Below are 23,164 nucleotides of genomic sequence, written 5' to 3' on the forward strand. Positions count from 1 at the left end.
TAATTTCCCAAGAACTTAAGTGCATTTCACTTCACTCCACTTTTCATCTTTTCATGCAAGTGCATCATTTCATTCCATGTCCATCATTACATGCCATAGCACATTGCATCTCATTCTCCACATGCAATTACATGTAATCTCACCCTTGATTCGCACTTAAATGTAATCTCATTCTTCATTCCCACTGATGCAGGGGCATCCAAGAAGAAAACAGTGCAAAAGAAGACTCCAGGGATCCAGGATGTGAAGATGGTCAATTGGCATTTGTTGGAGCCTATAATGGCTTATGAACATGGAAGATTCAATAATATGTACTGAGTTTGATAAGTCCCAAATACAATGTAATGGGTAAATTGCAATGTCATGGTTGATCAAGGTCATATAGGGGTTTTCATATTTAGAGTCATGAAATAAGTCCATTTGGACCTTTATAGGTCAATGGGATAGGTTAGAATATCCATAAATGCATAGAAAGCAAAGTCACAAATTTAAATTTTTAAATAACAACGGTCATGTAACTTTTGGAGGGAAATCAGTTTTTAAAGGTTTTTAGTGTTAATTAATCCTCCCAACTGCCAAGGTTGGTTGAGGCAGGTAGATGTAGGTTATTAAATGTTTAATGTACCCTTGTACAGGCAGAGAGGTTGTGGAGAAGAAAAACATAGATTTGCCATACATTTGTTTGGACAGTGAGCAATAAAAACTGAGTTATTATGTTACTTCATTGAATCATTGAATCTTTTCTTGTTGGATTATCATGTTTATGAGGTAGAAGGGCTATTGGTTTCATTTTACACTCTGTTGCATTGATTTCAACTCTGTTTTGAAGGAATATTAACGCCTGCTGATCTATAATAGTTTGTTTCCTGGAGTTTTTCTTGTGATAGTCTAGTTTTTTTCCTTAAATTAATGATCCTCCCATGAATCCAAGGGCCCAGACTTCATGGGAGGCATGTTCCTAACTTGTACCATAAAGATCTAACCTTTTGTGATGCAGCACTAATGTCTGGACAGCGAGATTGAAGGAAATAATGAAGTGTTCCAAGGTGATTTGATGGGACAGTTATAGCAGCGAGCAATCTGTCTAAAGGAGCAAGGTGTTTCATGATTGGAGGTGTCCTAGGGCATCATATTGAAGGTGTGTGACCCATTATTTGGTCTTCAAAAGGTGTGAGGATAAGTGTTTGAACAAAGCATATATAATGAGGGTTTGAGAGGCTTGGAATGATGGTTTGAGTGATTCTTGTGGAGTAAGTCTGAAATATTTTGGATTTGGTCATTTTGTGACATATTATAACCATGATGAAAGTCTGGAGTGATGAGGATAAGTGGATGATATAGTTGCTTTGTTATTTGCTTGTTTCTTATGCCATTTGGAGGGTACTTGAGAAGGAAGCCTAACCTGGTCCAAAAGAGTCACTATTGAATTTTTAGTATGTTGTATAAACCTGAAAAGGGTATCTAAAAATCATATTTGTTTGCTTGGTGTTTTGAAAAGTTTGGGAGAAAAGTCAAGAAAACAGGGTCTGCTAATCCAAAGAAGAGAGTAGCCTAGTCAAGAGGGGTAACTTGGGTTTATGCATGAACTTGGTTTTTGAGATTGTAAAACCTGTTTATACATGTCATATTGAGACTATTGAAACACTTTGTGGGGTTGAAAGAGATAGTTGAAAAGTCTATTCCATATTTGTGCATTTGAGGACTATTTGAGTGCTTTGGAGAACCTAGTGAATCTTGGTTAATCATTCAACTTTTTGTAGTCATTGTTGTTACCTCCTTGGCTCTGCATCAGGTGGTATCAGAGCATCAACAAGGTCTTTTGGGGAGTTGAAAGTTGCAGGTTTAATCATCATAGGAGTCTTTTGTCATCTTTTGTATACTGGTCCCTTTGTTGAAGCCTTGAAGTGCCAATCCCTCCTTGTGTGCCCCATAGTTGAAAGGTATACTAGGGGTGTCAGAAGAGTTCTTGGTGAGAAAGGACTATTGGTTAGAAAGTTCTTGAATTGGGAGAACAAAAATAGTTTGCAAATATGCATCCAAAAGGACAAATGGCTAGGGAGTTGGAAGAGTTGAGACACGAGTTGGAAAAGGAGAGAAGAGAAAGAAGGGATCTTGAAGCATCCAAAGAAAGGGAAGAAAGGCAGATGAGAAGGGAGAGGTTGCAGTTGATTGCAATGATAGAAGCTTTAGCAAAAGAAAGACAAGAACAACCTAGAAGGGAAGTAGTACAAGAAGAAGAGCATGAAGAGGACAATGAGGGAGAAGAAGATAATGATGTAAGACAACAGATGACCCTGAGGAAAGAAGATTCCTAAGAATACTAAAGGCAACACAAGGTACTGGTTTGAAGACAAGGATGGATTTACCTATCTACCAAGGCAAGATGGAGAGTGAAGAGGTGCTTGGATGGATAGAGGCACTTGAAAATTTCTTTGATCTAGAAGACATAGAAGAGGAAAAGAAAGTGAAAGTGGCAAAGGCGAGGTTGAGGGGAACAACCCTTACATGGTGGACAAGTTAGCAAAAATGAGAGGATGTCTAGAGGCCTTAACAAAATTTCAAATTGGGATAGGATGAAGACAATGAATAGAGATCATCTACTTCGAAAAGTCTATGCGCCCCAATGGTAGTAATTTTTCCTATAAATTAGACAAATAGGACTTTGAGCCAAATTGATACGCTTTCAATTAGCCTTTGAGTTGGTGTTGGTTTATCGGTATCACCATTTCCAGCTACTAGATAGAAGTGTAGTTAGAGATTTTTTTTTTTGCCCATTACTCACTCCGCAGTTAAGTGGATTCTTTCCTGAAAGTTAAGAGGAAAGAATATTGGTAATACCCCTACGAATCTCTCAACTTCTTGCTTACCTTGAGTTGATCCAAGGAACATTGAGAAGGGGGACCCTTCCGTTTAAGGTAGGAGAGACTTTGTCTCTCACACGCTATGGCTGGTCTACCTATTTTGTGACTGGATTTTCACAAAACTGTCGGTTGCAAAATATCTAGCCAACAAGACTAATCAAATTTCTTAAGATCAAGGCACCATACAAGGAATAGAAGTTACAGATGGAGTCCGAAATATCATGCACCAATAGTTTGTAGATGATACTTTCATGCCTGCTCATTGATCCATTAGTGAAGCTAACTCTCTAAAATCAATTCTTGGTTTGTATATGGAAGCCTTAGGTTAGTTGATAAATGTTAACAAATTGGATGTCTTCATAAATTCAAATTAGAGACTTGAGGAAAAGATTTGTAATATTTTGGTATTTAAGAAAGGGGCCTTCCTATGTAAATATTTGGGTATGCCTCTGGACAAGGGAACCCAATCCAGTAACTCTTGGACCCAAATTATCTCAAACTTAGACAATAAGATGGATAGTTGGAAGTCTAGATGGTTATCTAATGCTGGCCGTCTTATCATGATTAAATCAGTGTTTTCAACTCTGCCCTCCTATCAGATGTCTTGATTCACTTTAACCTTTAAAGCAAGCTTTGAGCTTGAAAAGATCATAACCCTTTTTTGGCAGGGGGTTTCTCAACAAAAGAAATTAGCCCTTATCAAGTGGGATGACATTTGTAAGCCTTTCAAATTTGGGGGGCTTGGAGTTAAAAAGCTCTTATGGCAAAGAACAACCTTTGGAGCTAAACTTGTTTGGATATTGTTCAAGGAGTGAAGCACAAAATAGGCCAAGATAGTTTATCATAAGTATCTCAGTCTTGATAACCCCCTTAGCATCTTTAGAACAAATTTCCTCCTAGAGGATCTAGAGTAGGGAACTTCACGTTAGATAACAGACCCATTATTAATTAATATCTATCCTGGGATATTGGCAATGGTCACTCTACTCTCTTTTGGGAAGACTCTTGGGGAGGTTATTCCCCATTTAGATCACTAGTTCCTCCAAACACTTGTAATACTTTGTTAGAAGTTTGGAGAACCTCCCTTAGTAATTATATTAGTATCCTAATAATGACCTTATTATGGGATGGAGTTGGAAATCACTAGAGGATGCTCCAATCTCTCTTGATGAAAGAGATCTTCTATAAGCTATCTTGTCAAAGAATGATATAAAGATGTCACTTCCGAAATGCATTGGATCTCTTCGGAGCTTCCCTTAGATTTATGTTGAAACAAATCATGTTTACCTAAGGTAGGGATTTTCTTATAGGTTGTAATTTAAGGTAGAATTCTCACCAAATTGCTATAGGAAGATAGGTTTTGAAGGTCTATCTCGATGTGTCCTATGTAAGAATCAAGAATAGTCCATGGACCATTTATTATTTCAATGCCCTTATGCTCAACATTCTTGGAGATAACTTTGTAATAAGCTCCATTTCCAATCATCTCACTATAATTCCCCAATTGACCATTTAAAAGCTTGGCCCACAAAGTCTAACAAAAATACCTTCGATGATCTTTGGAAGTCGGCCCCGACAATATTTATTTGGGAACTCTGGAAAGAATGTAATTGTAGAATCTTTTAGGATTTTAAAATCAGCATCTCTTCCTTACACAATAAGATTGAGGCCAACATAGTGGAAAACATTAACAACAAACTTTGTTCCACTACTAAGTGTGAAGGTCAATTTACGAATTAGGACTCTCTAATGAAAGAGAATGGTTTGGTCTAATCGCCCTTGTTTGTGTTGGGCAGGGCTGGTTGCATTCCAAGATTAATGGACAAAACCGCATTTGGACTCCACCACCATCTTGGTTTAAACTAAATCTTTATGATGCCTCAAGAGGAAATCTATGGAAAACAGGTATAGGTTTCATTATCCATGATTGGACAAGCAAGGTGTGTGGTCAATTTGGTAAACCAATTAACCCCACCACCAATAATGTAGCTGAAATTGAGGCTTTGGTCGAAGGTCTCAAGGCACGTGTCCACCTCAAAATTTAGAATTTGATTATAGAAGGGGACTCTCAACTCCATAATGCTCTCTGAAAAAATTCTACCCCCAATTAGTCTCTTAAATTGAATCTAAATAGATCCATTGCTCTCCTTGATCATCTTGCTCCTTATAAGATAGTTCACATATATAGAGAGGGGAACAAGTGGACTTCCTAGCCAACTTGGAGGCTGATGGTTCCTACATCCTTACCCCCAATAAATTTTCTTTCGAAACTTATTAATTATCAATTGTCATTTATCCTTCTTCCTAGATTAATCCAACCATATAGCTACCTTTTATCCCCCCCCTGTAATTGCCCCTAATAATGACCCATAAATTAAGTGTTCTTAACTCTTTTTATAATCTTGGAAAAGATGCATTTGATATTGCTGCAACATGAAGTACGATGTGATGTGCGGCCCTTCTTGTTAGATGAAAGGCCATCAGTTATTGACAACTCCAGCTCTCCTCCATACTTTTCTCCAGATGTCGATCAAGACAGTTCACGCATTTTGTTGGGTAATCCTTTCCTTGTATTACCTTTCTCTGTCTTGTTTCCATCCATTGTTAACCATGGATACTGATATTAGGATGAAAACGGTTAAGTGCATTTTGCAATTCTGGGGTAGTATTTTGGAAACAAGACTGGGGTTGATGCTTATTTCATACTCCACCCACAATTTGACTGTGCGAGATATAAGGAAAATTGTGGGCAAGGAGTTCTCAATGCTGATGGATAGGCCAAAGTCGGGTGTAGAGATCATAACAATGTTTGTGGCTACCATTCTGCGTGTTTGCGAAGAGAAGGGAGCTATCATAGATCTCTGTTGTAGTCTCTTTGAGCCCCATTTGGTGGTCGAGCTGGGAGTCATTTTGGACAACATTGATGCAAATCTTTGCATCTGCAAACACAATGATTTCAGAATTGTGGATGGGGGTGGTAGAAGGCGAACCTATCCTTATCATTAAGGATCTGGAGGAATTCAACATGAGGGCTCCTTCTATTAGGATGAACTGTTGGTTCCTCCTAAGCATTGTGCATGTTTGCGACCCTCTGTGGTAGGGGCTTGGTTTAAAATGGTTTTTAATTGCCGAACAAGTCGACGACAGTCACTATGAGGTCAATTCTTCTTTCGATGAAGAGTAAATGGATGTTGGTCGGTGTATATAGACTCTTCTCGTTTAAAAAGATTATTATAATTTGTTTAACTGTTTAACTGGTTTACTACTTTAATATATAAGGATGATTTAAGCTTTACTTTATTATTTCTGGTTTGTCTTAATTTGGAAATAGGTTTGGTTATTTCGAGATGCGTAGCATTTACATGGTTAAAAAACATTCGTTGGTTTACATGATATTCCTCTTGTTACAACTCAAAGGGGCTGGTAAATTTCCTTAGATTTGAAGGGTTTTTGTTTTTTATGGGCTTTCATGTTTGAAGTTGCTTCAATCTTCTCTATCTTTGAAATTTTCCTTTTTCTTGGCCGTTCTCTATGATTTGCGCCTCTCCTCCTGGTGTCCCTAGAAATAGGCTGAAGTTGACCATCCTTTGAAATGGAGGCCCTCTAACCGATGGTTACAATGTCTCCCCTTCAGAATGATGGTGGGTAGGCCACCTTTTAGCCGTCTCTTGACACTTTCTTCCGCTACTATGGTTGTATATGGAGCATAACAGAGTACTTAAGATCATTACCTTTGTTTTAGCGTCCTATCCATACTCCATTACTTTTGCTAGGCTTAGGTTTGGATAGACTTTCGAGTGTAGATGCATAACAGAGTTCAACATATTTTTAGACTCTTGGAATTTGTAATTCCGGGAAATATATGCTATGTTTTCATTAAAGGGCTTCAAGAATCTTTTGGGCAAAATTGTTTTTAATTTAACGGTAGCTTTCTAAAGTATTATCGATTCCCCCAATCGTTGTCGTTGTTTTGCCCTTCCTCAAAGGACTATTTTGTTAGCTTGCAACCCGTATCCCCTTTTCGCACATTTGAGGTATGGTGGTGTTAAATGTTAAATATGGCTTCAAGCTGTTAAGCTTGTATCACATTGAATAAAAAATGGCTTCTGATGCTAAGGATGAATGGTATCTTTCTATTAGTTTATAATATCTTGTATTTGGATGAATTACTTATCCAATGGCTTTAGGATTAAATTAACTGGTTTAAGTTTTAATTGGGTAACATTGTATTAGTTGAAATTAATGATTACGTAGCTCTAGTCTTCCCTGAGATACTGTTTGTCTCGCTCCCTGCTTTAAATCAATCATTCCCCTCTCCCCACTTCCCCCACCTCCTTTAATTGGTTTGTGAATCTTAATTATGGTTATGATGTTCATTTTATGGGATGTTATCATTAGTTATATTGTGATATAACATCTTTATTATAAATGTTACTGTGGGAGGCTTTAATTCTCCAGCCTCTCTGTTTGGGACCCCATTAATTTGTTGTTATCTTATGTGGTGGGCAAACAAGTGTTGGCCCGGTTTGGTTAATTATAAAATAATTATGGTTTTTGGTTCTATGTTTTATGGTTGGTGACAGATTTATTCTGTAAGCTTAGAGGAAAACAATTTCCTCTCAATGGAGAATGCTTTTTAGGCATTGCATAAATCTCTAAGTTAACTCGGATATATTCTGGTATTGGAGCTCGTACCTCAATGGCAACGTGCTCACTCTTGGTTACTAGGGCTGTTATTTTGGCTATCCAACTATGAGTTTAATGTAAATTTTGCTGGAAGGGCCCTCTAGAGCTTGGACATCTATTCTTTATCATTTTCTCTGTTTTAGAGTCTCCATGTTTCAGATTGGGTTTCTTGTCAATTGCTGGATGAAGAAGTGTGGGCCTGCCATACTCAGTTTGAAAGAACAGGCTATCACCTCATTTACGTAGTTTGGCAAGGAGGCCTCTTCTCCAAAACAAATTTTTTATATCTTTCTGAGTTGCAAGGCTAACCTGCATTTCTCTAACTTTATACCCTTTTTCTACTTAAGTATTTTAGAGCACTATTTTAGCCATCTGAGCAATATTTCATTTTATACTTGTTCTCATAGCAAGGATTGATTAGTATTTCATTATATCTTAGAGGGTGGTGGAACCGTGTAAAATATATTGTGCTTGGTTCCTCTGTTTACTGTGATTACAGGGTTGTAACTAGTTGAAGTCTGGACCACTATTTGGGAAGCAATATATCCATCTTTATCCAATACCTGCATTGAAACTTACATCATATTTCTTTGGTTCTATGCTTGTTGGAAGGTTAGGTATGCCTACCCAAAGCTCTCATTCCGAGGCAAGTGTAAAAGGTGGTATGCCACCCCTGCCATCTATTTGGCCATTGCAAAAAGAGGGTATGCCCTCTCAAGTATGTATTTGACCTCCTTCCTTTTCCTCCCTTTGTATGCAGGACTTCGGTCCTAGGGCACACCAGGGGTTTTCTTCCCTGTTCTTTTTCCCCTAGTGCCCTCACTTTGAATGGGGTAAAACAATGTAAATATTTTATATAATTAATACAAATTTAGCAATTTCCTTTTTCTAATAATAACAAAAAAGAATGTGGACTGATTATAAAGAGATATGTCTCTCAAAAGGATCTAAACTCTGAGAGCAAAGATCTTAACTTCAAGAAGTCTCTTGCAAATGACTTGGTAAGAATGTGCTACATATTACAAAGTAAATCTAACAGGGCACATTACTGTTGATCCGTAGGATTTCTTGTTGGCTACATAGTTTCACACACTACATTGCCTATTACTTTGCATTATAGCTTAATAGAAGAACAAGTTGTGATACTGAGGTTTATAGGAAGACAAGAAATTGTACTTATGGAAGATTGGGTTCATAATTTTCGGAAGTTGTCAGTTTCGTTATGGGGTTGGGTATTATGTTTGAGGTTTAGGTTTACAAGAATGGCAATCTTCTTAGATTCAACTAGGATGAGTTTAGGCGTATATACATGTGTATATATATATATATATAGAGAGAGAGAGAGAGAGAGAGAGAGAGAGAGAGAGAGAGAGAGATTATTCATTCTACTTTCATGTATTAATACCATATAATATAATAGTGAAAGTTGAAATATCCATTATTACCATTCACTATACTGTATATCTAATATTATATTATATTGTTATATATTTTTTGGTATGTTTGTTCTTACTATATTATTGTTTGTATATGTTATAGAGAATAAAATACTTACACAATTGATTAGAGACAACTTGCAATAATTTCATGGATTTTGAAAATCTTGAAAATCTACTCACTCTTAAAACATAAATTATTTTATATTCCATGAAGTTGTTATTATAGAATAATAAGTTATCATATCTATTAAATAAGTGGATCGGGGTGTGTAGTTAAAGCCATTTCCTTTTCTATGAAGGGCTTATAAAATTTATTGACCTCCTTTCGGGACTGCCTTAATTTCTCAATTTAGTGGATAAAAACCTTGAAAAATTTACAAATATAGAACTTCAAAAAGTTGAATGTGTAGGTATTACATATTTAAATACTGTAATGTTTGTTTAATAGTCATATGTGATAGTTTAGGTTGTTTTTATCCCCGAGTTCTATTCCGGTTTGTTTCATTTAGAAGCATTGTTAATTCAATTGCCCATATATTGTAAACTTTGTTATCATAATTTAATATTACAATTACCATTACATGGTATTAGAACCGTTATATAGGATTTTTTGTATTTACAAAAAAAAAAAACAAAAAAAAACTGAGGCTTCTACCTAAATGTTTTCTATAATTTTTTTCAAAGTTTTATGGACAACGTTGTTGCAGCATTTCCAAAGGAGTTTCTTTCTGAGTATCTCATCAGTCGTTTTTGGCAAAAAATCTTGAGGGTTTCTTGAAAGCAAAATCTAGCGTTTCTTTCTCAAAATTTTGTGGGAATTTTGCAAATTAAGTTGAAAAGTCATGATTTTCGTGGCCTATGTCTATATTTTTGATTCTTTGCATCGTTTTTTCTAAGAGCAGCGTTGTTTTGTCTTCACATTTGTGTATTGAGTCTTTGTTAGTGCTGGATCTGCATTATTTTTGGTGCAAGATGGCACCATTTAGCTGCTGTTGTCACTTCAAAAGTGTTTTAAATCTGCATTGGAGTTTCTCGTGACTTTCTTGTGTTTGCTACCTTGCCGTGACCTGGTTTTGTTTTAATATTCCTTGCATCTTGCAAATCTGAATTTCCTTTTGTGCAAGTGAGGTGTGTTGCTTACGTTTGGTTCGTTCTCCCACATCCTTTCTTCAGGGGTATCTCTTTGGCTTTTTATTGAGATTGTGGAGAGCATTCAGAATTAATTATGCTGTTTGGGTTTATTTTTTAGTTTTTTCAAACAAAACATGACTTTGTGTTATTGGTCTCAAAGTTTTCGGACTTTTTCTGCAAAAAATCATTGGAGGCTTTGACAATTCTCCACAGAAACTTTGGTTTGTTATAGTTTGTTTGGCGTCATGGTCCTCAATTGCAAAGCTTTTTGCTAATTTTTTAAACAAAATATTGGTTGTTTTTCTAAAGCAGGGGATGGTTTGATGACTCCCTACTCAAAATCATGATTTCAATTTCAGAAGATGAACACCGTGTTTCTGGCTATAGGGTGGGACAATTTTTTGATTCCCAATATCAAGTTGCATGGTTTTTGGTTATCTTGGTCATATCTAGAAGTTCTGTAGAATCAAGGAGGGTCTTTGTGGTGGGGCCATTTTGCAGAACATTCTTCTGTGACCAGAAGGGGACAATTTTCTATCTATTTGTGACCAAGAGACCTGCGAATTAGGTCTTTTGTAGGGTCGTTAGAACAATGACCATTTTTGGAGGGTATTAAAATAATGTAATCTTTTTGAATGGTCTTCTTAGTTTAGGTAGTTTCCTTTTCCGACTTAGGTTTACATTTATTTCTTGTAGAACATTCCTATTGCAATTTCCTATATATGGTAAACTCTATTTTCATTATAATGTATAATTACCATTATGTTGCATTTTTAGCCCCTCATGGTTTGTTTCCTTCTTGTGTACCCACCTTACAAAAGTGGTAGACAAAACTTACAGAACTGAACTCTAACACATGCACTGAATAAAAGATCCATTCAAAGATTAGATGAGGCAAGAAGCAAATTTTTCCTTTTCAACTTAATTACTTTTTTGTTCACCTACTTTTTTCTGGGTATGGAAGCATAGGGAACTTGTGTCATCCAATTTGAATCCTGGGAGAACCGTGGGCCATCGTATTCCTAAACTTGATTCTGAATCAGATTCATCCAATATGATGCACAATTTTGGCAAACATGGTGATGTATATAACTAGAGAACAGTTAATGCACAAATTAATATTGCAAGTTGCATTTCAACTTCAAAAGATCAACAGTTATATAATCATCATATTTTTAAATAGACTTGCGTACCTAACACATTATTTAATCATATCTTTTATTGATCCATATGCATTTATTTTGCACAATTACATTCCGGTATCACAAGTATTTGTCTTCCTCCACTATTTACATATGTATTAATTGGAAATGTGAAGCATTTCAGAGTTTTTTTGACTTTGTGGTTCTACGTGATTAACTCTTATTATGCCTCTTAAATTTGTTTTGTGTTCATCAGTGTCTAAATGTTCATTCAATGTTAACATAAGTTTTTATAGGAAATTTCGAGCATTTCAAAGTTTTTTACTTTTTGATTCTACATTAATTACTCTTATTATGCCCCTTAAATTTGTTTAATGGTCATCAGTGTCTTAATGTTCAACTTGTTTATGTCAGCAGATTCCAGTTTACTCTTTTGGATATTTGTTTTACTCTTTGACTGTCTTTAGGTGTATGCTATTTGCCTTGGGCACTGTATTGAATGCTACAAAGTGTGAAAGAACTTTTTGTGAATCCCAGATGGCCAATTTAATAACTCCTACTTCAAGATTTTTGTCATGCATGAATGGTTGAAAATAAAAATAGCTTTAGAGCTGCCTCTTGTGAAATGTTTGCTTCCCTTGCAGCATTTTATTTGTGAACATTCAAATCTTAAGGTGATGTATCTTCTCCAGTGGCTATATTGCTTCAGAAAAATGGCATAATAAATAGGTAACTTCGCGTCTGACTCTGAAATTCTTAGTTACCATTCAGGTGTGGATTTAGATGCAAGAAGTGGGTGCACGTTTTTTTGGGATGAGTGTGTGTGTGTTATGTATATACAAAGAAATGAAAGAAATATATAAAATTATAACATTTGATAGTATGATACTTGTAACTTCACCGATACGTGTTCAAATAGAAATTCAAATATTCAATAAGTTTATAAACCATATCATATATGTCTATGTTCACAATTCAAGCGCAAATCAACAAATTATCACAATTACAAAATCAGAATATAGTTCATGATTCAATGTTCATAAATATGTATTCAAATCATATGGATTCACACAAAATCCCTCATCATCTCCAACTCCTCTAATTGCTGCAAGTTCAAGATCATTTGAGCCGAAAACTGTTCCATTTGTGTTAGATGGACCATGTGTCATGATCTTATCAGCATCATCGTCATTGATTGTAGTAAGATTTTGAATCATTTTATCCAAGTTTGCACACTCAGGTTCTACATCCCACAGCTTGGCTGCCCTTTCCTTGCAATGATAATTCTTACGTGATGAAAGACGTAAGTTGGTATGAATGTAAACCAAGTCTTCAGCTTTTTTAGAGCCCAACTTGTTACGCTTCATTGAGTGGATAAAGGAGTATGTACTCCAATTTTGTTGAACAGTAGAAGAACTTGTTGTCGTCGGTAGAAATTGTGTATCAGCCGATGGGTCCCTTTGGGAAGAAATTGTGTATCAGTCGACGGGTCCCTTCGGAAAGGTTCTTGTTATGTAGCCGACAGGTCCCTTCGGAAGGTTTTTGTTATGTAGCGGACATAATGTATTTGGTCGACGAATACCTTTGGGAAGGTTCTTCGGAAAGTATTTATAACCCCTTCGGGAAGCACTGTATTCATCTTATATCATATCATATCATACAAGAATAATGTACTATTGGGCATATGCGAATAATAATAATAATAAGAGTTCTGCTGTTCGTGTTCGTGTTTATTATCTGTGTACGTTTCCTAATTAATCTATGCGGTAAACATTTGGCGCCGTTGCCTGATGGACTTGGTACGTAGGCAGGTGGATATGAATTAAATGCCGAATCAGTTGAACAAAGATAAGAATAAGCTGAAGGAAAAAGATGACATATGTATTGCACAAGAAAATTTAATTTTGGCTCAGCAGACAGAGCGTCGAAGGAGATTTCAGAAGATTGCCGACGGAAACAAGAGCACAGAAGGATTGTTAAAGGAGACTTGACAACGGCTTGATTTGGTGGAAGAAGCGAGGGAGGAGTTTTTGAACTTGCATACGCCACGGGAAGAGAATCCTGACGGAAGGAGATCGACTCCCATGGCTCGAAGTGCCGAAGGAGCACGAGCGTGGAGTGACCTTCTCGTTCGAGATATACTTCCAGAACGAACAGTTTCGGTTGACGAAACCTCTTCTTCACCAAACAGCGCGGAAGTCGAAAACAATGCGGGTGTTGAAAACAACACGGGTGTTGCAAACAGCGCGGAAGCCGAAAACAGCGTGGGTGTTGCAAACAGCGCGGAAGTCGAAAACAACGTGGGTGTTGAAAACAACGCGGAAGCTGAAAACAGCATGGGTGTAGAAAACAGCGCGGGTGTTGAAAATAGCGCGGGTGTGCAAAACAACGCGGGTGTTCAAAATAGCGAGGGAGCTCAAAACAGCGTGGGTGCTCAAAACAACGCGAGAGCTCAGAACAGCACGGGTGCTCAAAACAGCGCGGGTGCTCAAAACAGCGCGAGAGTGCAAAACAGCGCAGGTACACAACAAAACCCTCAACATACAGTGATAATGGCAGGTCCGAAGGAAAAGTTGCCTAAATTTGATGGTGATGAAGTAGCTGATCCCATTCGACATTGTAAAACATGTGAAACCATCTGGAGGGCAAATGGCATAACCGATACAAACGAATGGATCCGACAATTTCTCGCTACCCTACGGGGTGTTGCGATTGATTGGTTTACTGATGCTGATCCACAAAAATTAAATAGTTGGGATAACATTAAGAAGGAGTTCATTGCAGAATTTCAACTTTTGCGTGATGATAATGAAATTGTAGCAGAGAAGAATGAAACAGTACGGGTCTTCGCCAGGAGATTGAAGGACTTAATTAGTAAAATGGAGAATAAGCATGCAGATGGGCTTCAGAAAAGATGGTTCATTGAAGGCCTTCATCCGAAGCTCCGGAAAAAGATGAAGATCGTGCCACCATCAACATACAATGAAGCGTACAATCAGGCAATGAACCTCAAAAGTGACCAGATGACAAAGAAGAAGAAGAAGACCAGCTCATCGGATTCAGATGACGATGAGCCTTCAAGAGAAGATAGCAGCGACGATGACGAGGGAAGCAGCAAGAAAGTCCGTGCTCTTCAGAAGGACATGCTTCGGATGATGGAGTTCAAAAACATGAACAAGGAGACTAAGGGCAATGACCTATGGTGTACGGAGTGCAAGAAAGAAGGCCATATGAAGGGATCATGCCCGAAAGATCAATTTTGTGAGATTTGCCAGATTATGGGACACACGGTAAAGGAATGCCCTTTCAACTTGAAAACAAGAACACCACAGCAAGTGTTCCTGACACAGGAGGCATCCCTGTCAGGAGGGAACAGGAACACCAGTACGGAAGGTGCCACATCGGGCGGATACAGAAACAATTGGTACGGTCAAAATAACAACAATAGCAGCAACAACAATACAGGCAGAAGGAGTCGAATTCAGTATGATGCGAATGGCCGGCCGATAGTTCAATGCCGCGCATGCAATCTATGGGGTCACTTCGTCCGAGAGTGTACAACAGCGAACACACCGAAGTTGTTATGCAGATGGTGTGGACTTGGTGATCATGAAGATGCTAGGTGTCCAAAGTTGGGAGTAAGCTTGATCACCGTCGGGACAGACGAAGAAGAGCTTCTGGCCATCACACGACAGCAAGCGAAAGTGTACCCCGACCCAGCGGAAGAAAAGAAGAGATTGGAGGAAGCACGGGCAGAGATTCAGAAAGCAACACAGGCAAAAACGACACACCTGAAGGACACGCCGAGTACCTCCGTACGAAACTGCGCAGAACAGAACATTGTACAACAAATATTGCAAGCCGAGATACCTGTCAGGATAAGTGATCTGTTGCTCACTATGCCTTAGCTCCGATCGACACTCACAAACATCGTTCCTCTTGCTCAACTACCAGGAGAACATGGAAGGAAGTAGGAAAGTGGAGCAAGTGCAGCGGACAAAAAGGAGAAGGAAAGTGGCGCAAGTGCAGAAGATCCGATGCTGTTAGCTCTTTCATTCGGACGCTATCCGGCAGTCGTTGAAATGGGAATTCTCGGGATCGTATTGATAGAAACGATTGTGGACGGAGGGTCCGGTGTCAATGTGTTGCCTGAAGACACCTGGAAAAGATTAGGATAACCGACATTATGGCCGCCTACATTCCAATTGTTAACAACCGATCAACATGGAATCAAGCCATTGGGAGTCCTGACAGCACAACCAGTGACGATTGGAACACGACCATCCTTGTTGGATTTCGTCGTGATCCCACTGAAGCGGAGAGGATATGATGCCATTCTGGGCCGGGGGTGGCTGATACAAGCCAAGGCAAAACACGATTGGAAGAAAAATACTTTATCACTTGAAAGCAAAGGCCGCAAGTATGTCATCGATCTACACACTCAGATGGTTGGAGAAGAAGCTCTGTCGTCGGATTCTGAAAGAGAAGATGATGAGAGGAGGCAGAGTATGGAACCCGATCAAGAGGCAGTCCTACGATTGGAAGGAGATGATGAACTGGATTCAGTAAATGGTCTTTACCATTGGCAGATAGAGGATTATGAGCTCTTTCCAAGTTGTAATATGCTAAGGATCGACGAAGGTAAGAAAGAAGGAAATGAATGTCTGAAGGAACACAGAGTAGCCGAAGGAGGAAATGAATGTCCGAAGGAACACATAGAAGCCGAAGGAGGAAATGAATGTCCGAAGGAACATAGAGAAGCCGATGGAGGAAATGAATGTTTGAAGGAACATGGAGAAGCCGAAGGAGGAAATGAATGTCCGAAGCAACACAGAAAAGCCGAAGAAGGAAACGCGGGTATGACTGACGCTGAAGGACAGAACATACAGTACAAACCCAAAAGAAGGAAAGATTCTACTATACGACTGCGCCGAAAGAAAGTATTACGTCGAACCACAAATATAGCAAAAAGGTACTAGCAGCAAGGAAGACTCACGATAAGGTCTGCACAGGCAACAAAGAGGAAGGGTTCAATAAAAGTTGTAGCAGTACAGAGTGAATGTGTTATGGACGGACAGAAGGGGCAGCTGACGGAGTCCATGGTAGCGAGCTTTCGGAACAAACTGGGCAATATGGAGATGACACAGAACAGGCGTAGCAGGTTTCAACTCGGACAGTGGGTGTAGAAGTACGACGACTGGAATGAGATCAAACCAGGCAAGTTCAAAGTTAAGTGGGTTGGGCCATATCAGATCTGGGAAGTAGGGGACAATGGAGCAATAGAATTATGGACTTTGGATGGACGGGAAGTGCCTTAGGCAGTGAATGGCTCGAAGTTGAAGGTATACCATGGTCGGAAGACTTCTGCATCAGAGAATGGCCTTTGGGCGACCCCTTCATCGTTGCAGACCGACAATGCCGACGGGCAAAGGGAAAATTAACTTTCCTATTGAGAAAACCAAAAACAAAAAAGTAAAAAAAAAAATTTAAAAAAAAAAAAAAAAAAAAAAAAAAGAGAAAAAAGTACCATACGGTTTTCAGGGAAAAGTACCATACGGTTTTCATATTTGATGTATGGTTTTAGATGTACGATTTTTTAATGCAGTGTACGGTTTTTAAAAGTGCCATACGGATTTCACAGTGAAGGAAGGAGTACCGTAGGGCTTCCATAAGCACCGTACAGATTTGTCAGTGGATGGAAGAATACCGTATGGCTTCTTTATGTACCGTACGGTTTTCAGTGAAAGGAATGTTGTACGGCTTCATACTTGAAGGAGAGACTACCGTATGGTTTTTCACATCTGAAGGATAATGTACAGTTTTTTAGATAATTTAATTTGTAGTACGGTTTTCAAATTTGAAGTACGATTTTGTAGACAATGTACGATTTTCATAACTGAAGGCAGGTGTACGGTTTTAGTGTAGTACGGTCTTTAAAGAGCTACATATTGTAACATTGGGACCACCGTACGGATTTTAATAGAGAAGGGTAGCGTACGGAATTTGGAAGTAAGGATAGCGTAGGGAAATTATAATTTAGAATGCGAGGTAATTGTATGGATTTTTCACGCATATCATGTGTACAGATTTGGATTGCAAGATTACAAATTCTGAAGAGTGGGGTTTTTGCGTACGGCTTCTACTTGCTATTTGGTAGCACAGAAGGGTGACAGGAGGTTTTTTTAAAAAAAAAAAAAATCGTCGACAAATCAAGAATGCGCAGAATGAGTATCAGATGATGCCACAGGGTAGAGGAAGAACCAACTATTGCCAGAAAGAGTGTAGAATCGGCAGAAAATGACAGAAATGGTGTGTTCCGTGCAGTTTTGTGTGGGTTTCAGAGTGCTAGTTTGGTCTTGGCGACAAGGGGCGCTGCCCCTCGACCCCGCCGAGGGTGATGCCCCCTGGACCCCCAGTCGTTGCGGATATCAGTCGTGGGAGTTTGTCCAGTTGAGAAGACTTGGAGCTGCTGCAGGCATGGAGTGTCTGTCTACCAGAGGCACTGAGAGTAGGTGTTGGCCGTGAGGCTCTCTTGGTTGATGCGTAGAGAGAGCTCGGGAGGAGCTGATCATCCAGTTGGAGGCAGTGCAGCGACACTTGGCTCAGGGTACCGAGGAGTTGGAAGCAGAGAAAGCAGCACAGGTGGCTATCAAGGTCAGCTTGAGGAGTCAGTATTGTGTTAGCAAAGGCTACATATGCAACGGGATGAATGTGAAAGTGATGTGGCAAATCAATATTGTTGTATTTGTTGTTTGAGTTTTGTTCTGTTGTCGTCAGGAGACGACTTTTCTTTTTGGGGGGGATGGTGTCGTCGGTAGAAATTGTGTATCAGCCAACGGGTCCCTCCGGGAAGAAATTGTGTATCAGCCGATGGGTCCCTTCGGAAAGGAAATTGTGTATCAGTCGGCGGGTCCCTTCGGAAAGGAAATTGTGTATCGGCCGATGTGTCCCTTCGGAAAGGTTCTTGTTATGTACCCGACGGGTCCCTTCGGAAAGGTTTTTGTTATGTAGCGGACATAATGTATCTGGCCGACGGATACCTTCGGGAAGGTTCTTCGGAAAGTATTTGTAACCCCTTCGGGAAGCATTGTATTCATCTTATATCATATCATATCATACAAGAATAATGTACTGTTGGGCATATGCGAATAATAATAATAATAAGAGTTTTGCTGTTCGTGTTCGTGTTTATTATTTGTGTGCATTTCCTAATTAATCTATGCGGTACACACTTGCAACTTGAAGAATGTCACAATTACAAATTTAATCGTTAAAGTAAAACATAAAAGTGAAAAACAATTTTAAGAAGTGAAACACAATTTTAAGAATTATAGAATCAAATAGTAAATAAATTACAAATCAAAATTACTTGTGAGAGGATTTTGATTGTGGTAGATTGTAGATGCTTAAATTGTTGGCCATAGAGATACCACCATGTGATAGCTACCATGTCACATTGGTCCTTTGTTGCAAGTGGACTAGGTTTTGCTTGCAAAATAAATAAGCCAAATTCGGTCCTACCTTTTTTGTGAATGTCATCATCTAGGGAGAGTCTTGCAAAAGATTTATAGCTCCCAATAGCATCTTGTTCATCCACATATGTAATATTCTTTGCTGATAAGATGTGGTGATGCCCTTGAAGGAACCCGACTGTGTTGTCTGCAAGTCCAACGTTACTCTCATAAACTGTGTATAGTGAAGTCGTGGCTGACTTCCTCTATAATTGGCTCTGTATGTACCACCTGTGACTTTCCAATCTTCTGCCGCCTATAGACTATATTGATTGATAGGCTAAGGATTTTGCGGAAATATTCTTACTACCGGTAACAGCCTCCGACTCCTATCAACACAATGTCACCCTGCAATACTTTCAACTCCGTGTGTGTATGGTTTTTAATATTCCACGGGTCCTATATCACTGTACTCACTCATAGTTCCCACTGAAAGGAGTAACCAACTAACCCAGTTCTGTTGTATTCTAGACTCACGTAGTGTCTTACCTCGGCTTAGAATGGAGAACCTCCCTGTTTGACGTCCAACCTTGCTGGTACTTTTTGAGTTTTGTCACTCTACCCTTCTATCTTTCTCTAGCTTCCCTTTATATGTACAATATCTCCAAATCAAATTTTTAGCTCTGTAAAAATGTGGGTTACTAGGATTTCGTCTAGTCTCACCAATCTTCCATAAGGGGTTTCATCCTTTGGGGAAAATCTAGTGACATTGAAGCAACTTGATTTAATATTTGAATCATAGCATATATTCGTTGTATCTTTTGCAACACTAAGCCTCTTATTTATAACCTCGAAGTGAGGGAAGAGTGTTGGAATAAGAGATGCGGGATAAAACACCAATTTCGTCTTCTAGTCTCTTAAGTCACTTTATAAAGTGAATGTCTTAATAAAACATAAAGTAACTTTATTGAAGTACTTTAATACATTAGATGATGAAGTTAAGACAAATCTTCCCTTGTGACTGGCAAGCATCCTTATTGGTAATGTCATTAATTTATCCGCATGTGGAGATAGATCAACCTGGAGTGTGCAGTGCATTGTGTTCAAAAAATATGGTCATACTGACCCTCAGCCAAAGCACCTCCACCCCTAAATTTTTTGGCATTGTTTGTAATCACTTGGACTACTTTCTCACTACCCACCATCTTTACGGCCTCAATGAGATTTTTGGAAACGAATTGTGAATCTTTCACTTCCCTTTCACAATCAACTACCTTCAAAAACATTGTCCCTTTAGGTGACACCGTAATCACATTAATCAATGGCCAGTTTCTTGTATCTTTCCATGCACTTGAAACAATAGACACACTCAGAGTTTCCCATGAATTTCTAAATGGTTGAATAGCTTTCTCTAAACAAGCCTTAGTGTTTTGTAGTAGAGTGGTATTCATCTTTTCATACCCAGGATTTGTGTGATCAGCCAGTTCTTTATTTATGGCTGTCACCATTTCCACTCAGTATTGAGATCTCACATAGTTGAAAGGAAGACAATTGGCATAGAGGCAACATGCAATGGCTTGATCAACAAACTGTCGTGCATCCATTTTAAATGTAGTGTTCAATGGACCTCTTTTGTGGGTGGTAGTTTCAACTTCTTCCTCTTCCCCTCCTGGTACACGTACTTGCAAGAATAGATATTTGGAGGATACAATTGGTTGAATGGGTAATTGCATTGTTTTGTTTCTAGATGGAGGTTTATAAAAAGTTTTTTTTGATCTTATAATCAATTTATCAGTGACGTCTTGTTCTTTTACAAATGAAGCTATTTGTGCATTAGACACCTCCTTCCCATTTGTGCCTTTGCACATTGCAAATCCTTCACCAGCAAGGCCCATAAACTGAAGTTTGTCTACGGAAAATAAGCTATTGAATGCTTTTCCTTTGTTACTTTGACACTATGAGATTCTTGTGGTATGTCTCCATAAAGGAGATCCTACATCAATTTTAAAACTATTGTCTTCTTGCCCTCCCATTGAACTTTCACTATTGGTGGCCGCCATTCTTGCACAATACAATCTAATTTCTTCCTATGGCTATAATAAAAAATAAAATAACATAAAATTAGCAAAAATTATGAAGATTAGGCATACAAGTGCAAAAAATGATACAAAACTACTAAAATAGACTACACATGTTTCTTGGAAAAAACCTGAAAAGTTTTTTCACAAACTTGACAAATTCATCGAAATTTGTGGAAGCCACTAGGAAGAATCTTTGAGGCATGTAGAGGTGAGTGGAAGCGATTATTGGCTTCCACTTGCCTTTGGATACCTTGGAGGCGCTTTCAGGTGGCTTCCACAGGCATTTGCCTCTTGATTCACCTCTACATGCATCCGCTTCCGCCTCCATGCCCAGGATTCCTGCTTTGGCATTTAAGCTGAAATTGCCATTAGCTCTTTAACATGAATATGTCCTGTACCTTGCATGGTTATTTATATGGAAAGTAAATTTAATTTTTTTATATATGCCTATATTATTAGATATAAATTGTTTTTTGAACTATAATACAAGCCCTTGAACAACATGATCAATCATGAAACAGTCTGGACTCTGAACTATCACAAACAGCACTCACTTCCCACAAAAATGGACATTCTGTAAAATGTAAAGGAGAAAAGAATAAGCTATATGCACTCCTGTTTGGCTTTCAAAGGTTTTCTAATTCATAAGTTTGAAGTTTTAGAAAGTAACGAAGGAAGATGTTTGTATGTGGTAAAGTAGAACTAATGTCCAGGGTGATGCTGTGATTTGTTTATTATTGTTTGGCAGTTGGTAAAAATATTCAAAAAACAATAGCATTTTGATTTTTTTCCAAATGCTTGTTATTTTGGTTAATGCTTGATATTAAACAAAAAATTTGTAAGGTATGCTGATTTTTTGCTGCATTATCCAGAAGTTCTGCTGCTTTAGGGTCATTTAGAGACTCATTGGTATCTCTTCTTTAACACAGGATTTTAATTTCACCGAATGGGAGGAAGTAAAGAAGTGCTATCCACATGGTTATCATGGAGTTGACAAGCATGGAAGGCCAGTTTACATTGAAAGGATAGGGAAGGTAGATCCTAATGTGTTAATGCAGATCACCAGTATGGAAAAATATTTGAGATATCATGTGCAAGAGTTGGAGAAGACTCTCAAGTTGAGGTTTCCTGCTTGTTCAATAGTAGCAAAAAGACATATAGACTCAACAACTGCAATCTTGGATGTTGCTGGTGTTGTGCGTTCTCCTTGGCCATTTTTTTATAAATTTCATGATATTTCAATTTTATGCTGCTTTTCCATTGTTATTTGGATCCTTACAAATATATGTTTAATTAATTTAGAGGATCAATATTTATTTTCCATTTTTAGTAGATAATAATTCAGGTTTCTGTTAAACTATTGATTTGGGGCATTTAACATATTTATGAAAGTATATATCAGAATATGAGATTTATCTTTTGTTTGATGACATTATTAGTATCTTAGAGTGAAAAGTTTTGTATGTTGCTTGGAACAATTTCTTTATTGTAATTTTTACTATTTTACTGTTTATTTTCCTTTGCAGATTGTTGAGACTTGTATAACATGGAAACCATTAATATCAGGAAAAATGAGATAACATAAGACTACCTCTCGCAACCTGAATAGATAGCATATATCCAATTCCACCTACAGTCAACATCCACAACAATTAAAGGGTAGTTTTCATAAGGTTTCCATCAGGTTCAATGGTACATGTTTAAACTTTATGAATGCCAAACAAAATTTAAAGGTTGATAGCATTATAAATCTCCAAAACAAACATAGTGGATTTACACATCTTCAAAACAAACATATTGGATTTACAAATCAGGAAGCTCTGTGAATCATCATAAGTTCAAACTATGACAAAATGCTTGAATGAAGACATTGGGAAAGTGGAAAAAATATAGGCGAAATTGATATTTGGATGTTACAGTCATATTAAAGATAGTCTTTCTTACCAACTTGTTCGTATAATGGATCAAATTGCAGTTGCTTGAGATTCTTTTGAGATTTGGCATTTTTTTTGTGGATCATGGCACCTAAGGGTGAAGAAGAGTTGGCCAATATGCTCTTTGATGTAGGAGGTAGACTTGAAAATCTATATCAGTCAAGGGATGTACTCATCAGCTCTTTGCAGGAAGTGGAGGATTGTTTGCACCTGGTGGATCAGTAACCCTCTCAGGTAATTTGAGCAGCCATGGTTCCTGTGCTGGTCTCTTTGGTTAAGCAGAAGTTGTTGCAAAGCAGGGTGATGTGAAATTGATTATCACCTTTTCTCTTGGTTAAATTATGAGTATCATAGCTCCTAGAGCTCCTTACTAGGATGATAAATTATAAGTGATTTTTCAGTTGTTGGCAATTAGTTTCAAAGAATTGACTGAGGTCTT

At 38.2% G+C, this 23,164-nt stretch overlaps 1 protein-coding gene across 4 annotated transcripts in view; it reads left to right on the forward strand.

The window, feature by feature from the left end:
- The window catches only part of LOC149558362 (phosphatidylinositol/phosphatidylcholine transfer protein SFH10-like), a 285,735-nt gene that overhangs the window by 128,222 nt on the left and 134,349 nt on the right, over positions 1–23,164 (forward strand). For all 4 annotated transcript variants that reach the window (XM_089832627.1, XM_089832628.1, XM_089832625.1 and 1 more), the window contains one exon: positions 21,721–21,987. In XM_089832627.1, coding sequence (XP_089688753.1) covers positions 21,721–21,987 — 267 coding nt within the window. The remainder of the gene's footprint in view (positions 1–21,720; positions 21,988–23,164) is intronic.

This window comes from Cupressus sempervirens, chromosome 5, assembly GCF_028749045.1.
Source record: "Cupressus sempervirens isolate cs-2001-9-10 chromosome 5, ASM2874904v1, whole genome shotgun sequence".
In the NCBI taxonomy this organism is placed as follows: domain Eukaryota; kingdom Viridiplantae; phylum Streptophyta; class Pinopsida; order Cupressales; family Cupressaceae; genus Cupressus; species Cupressus sempervirens.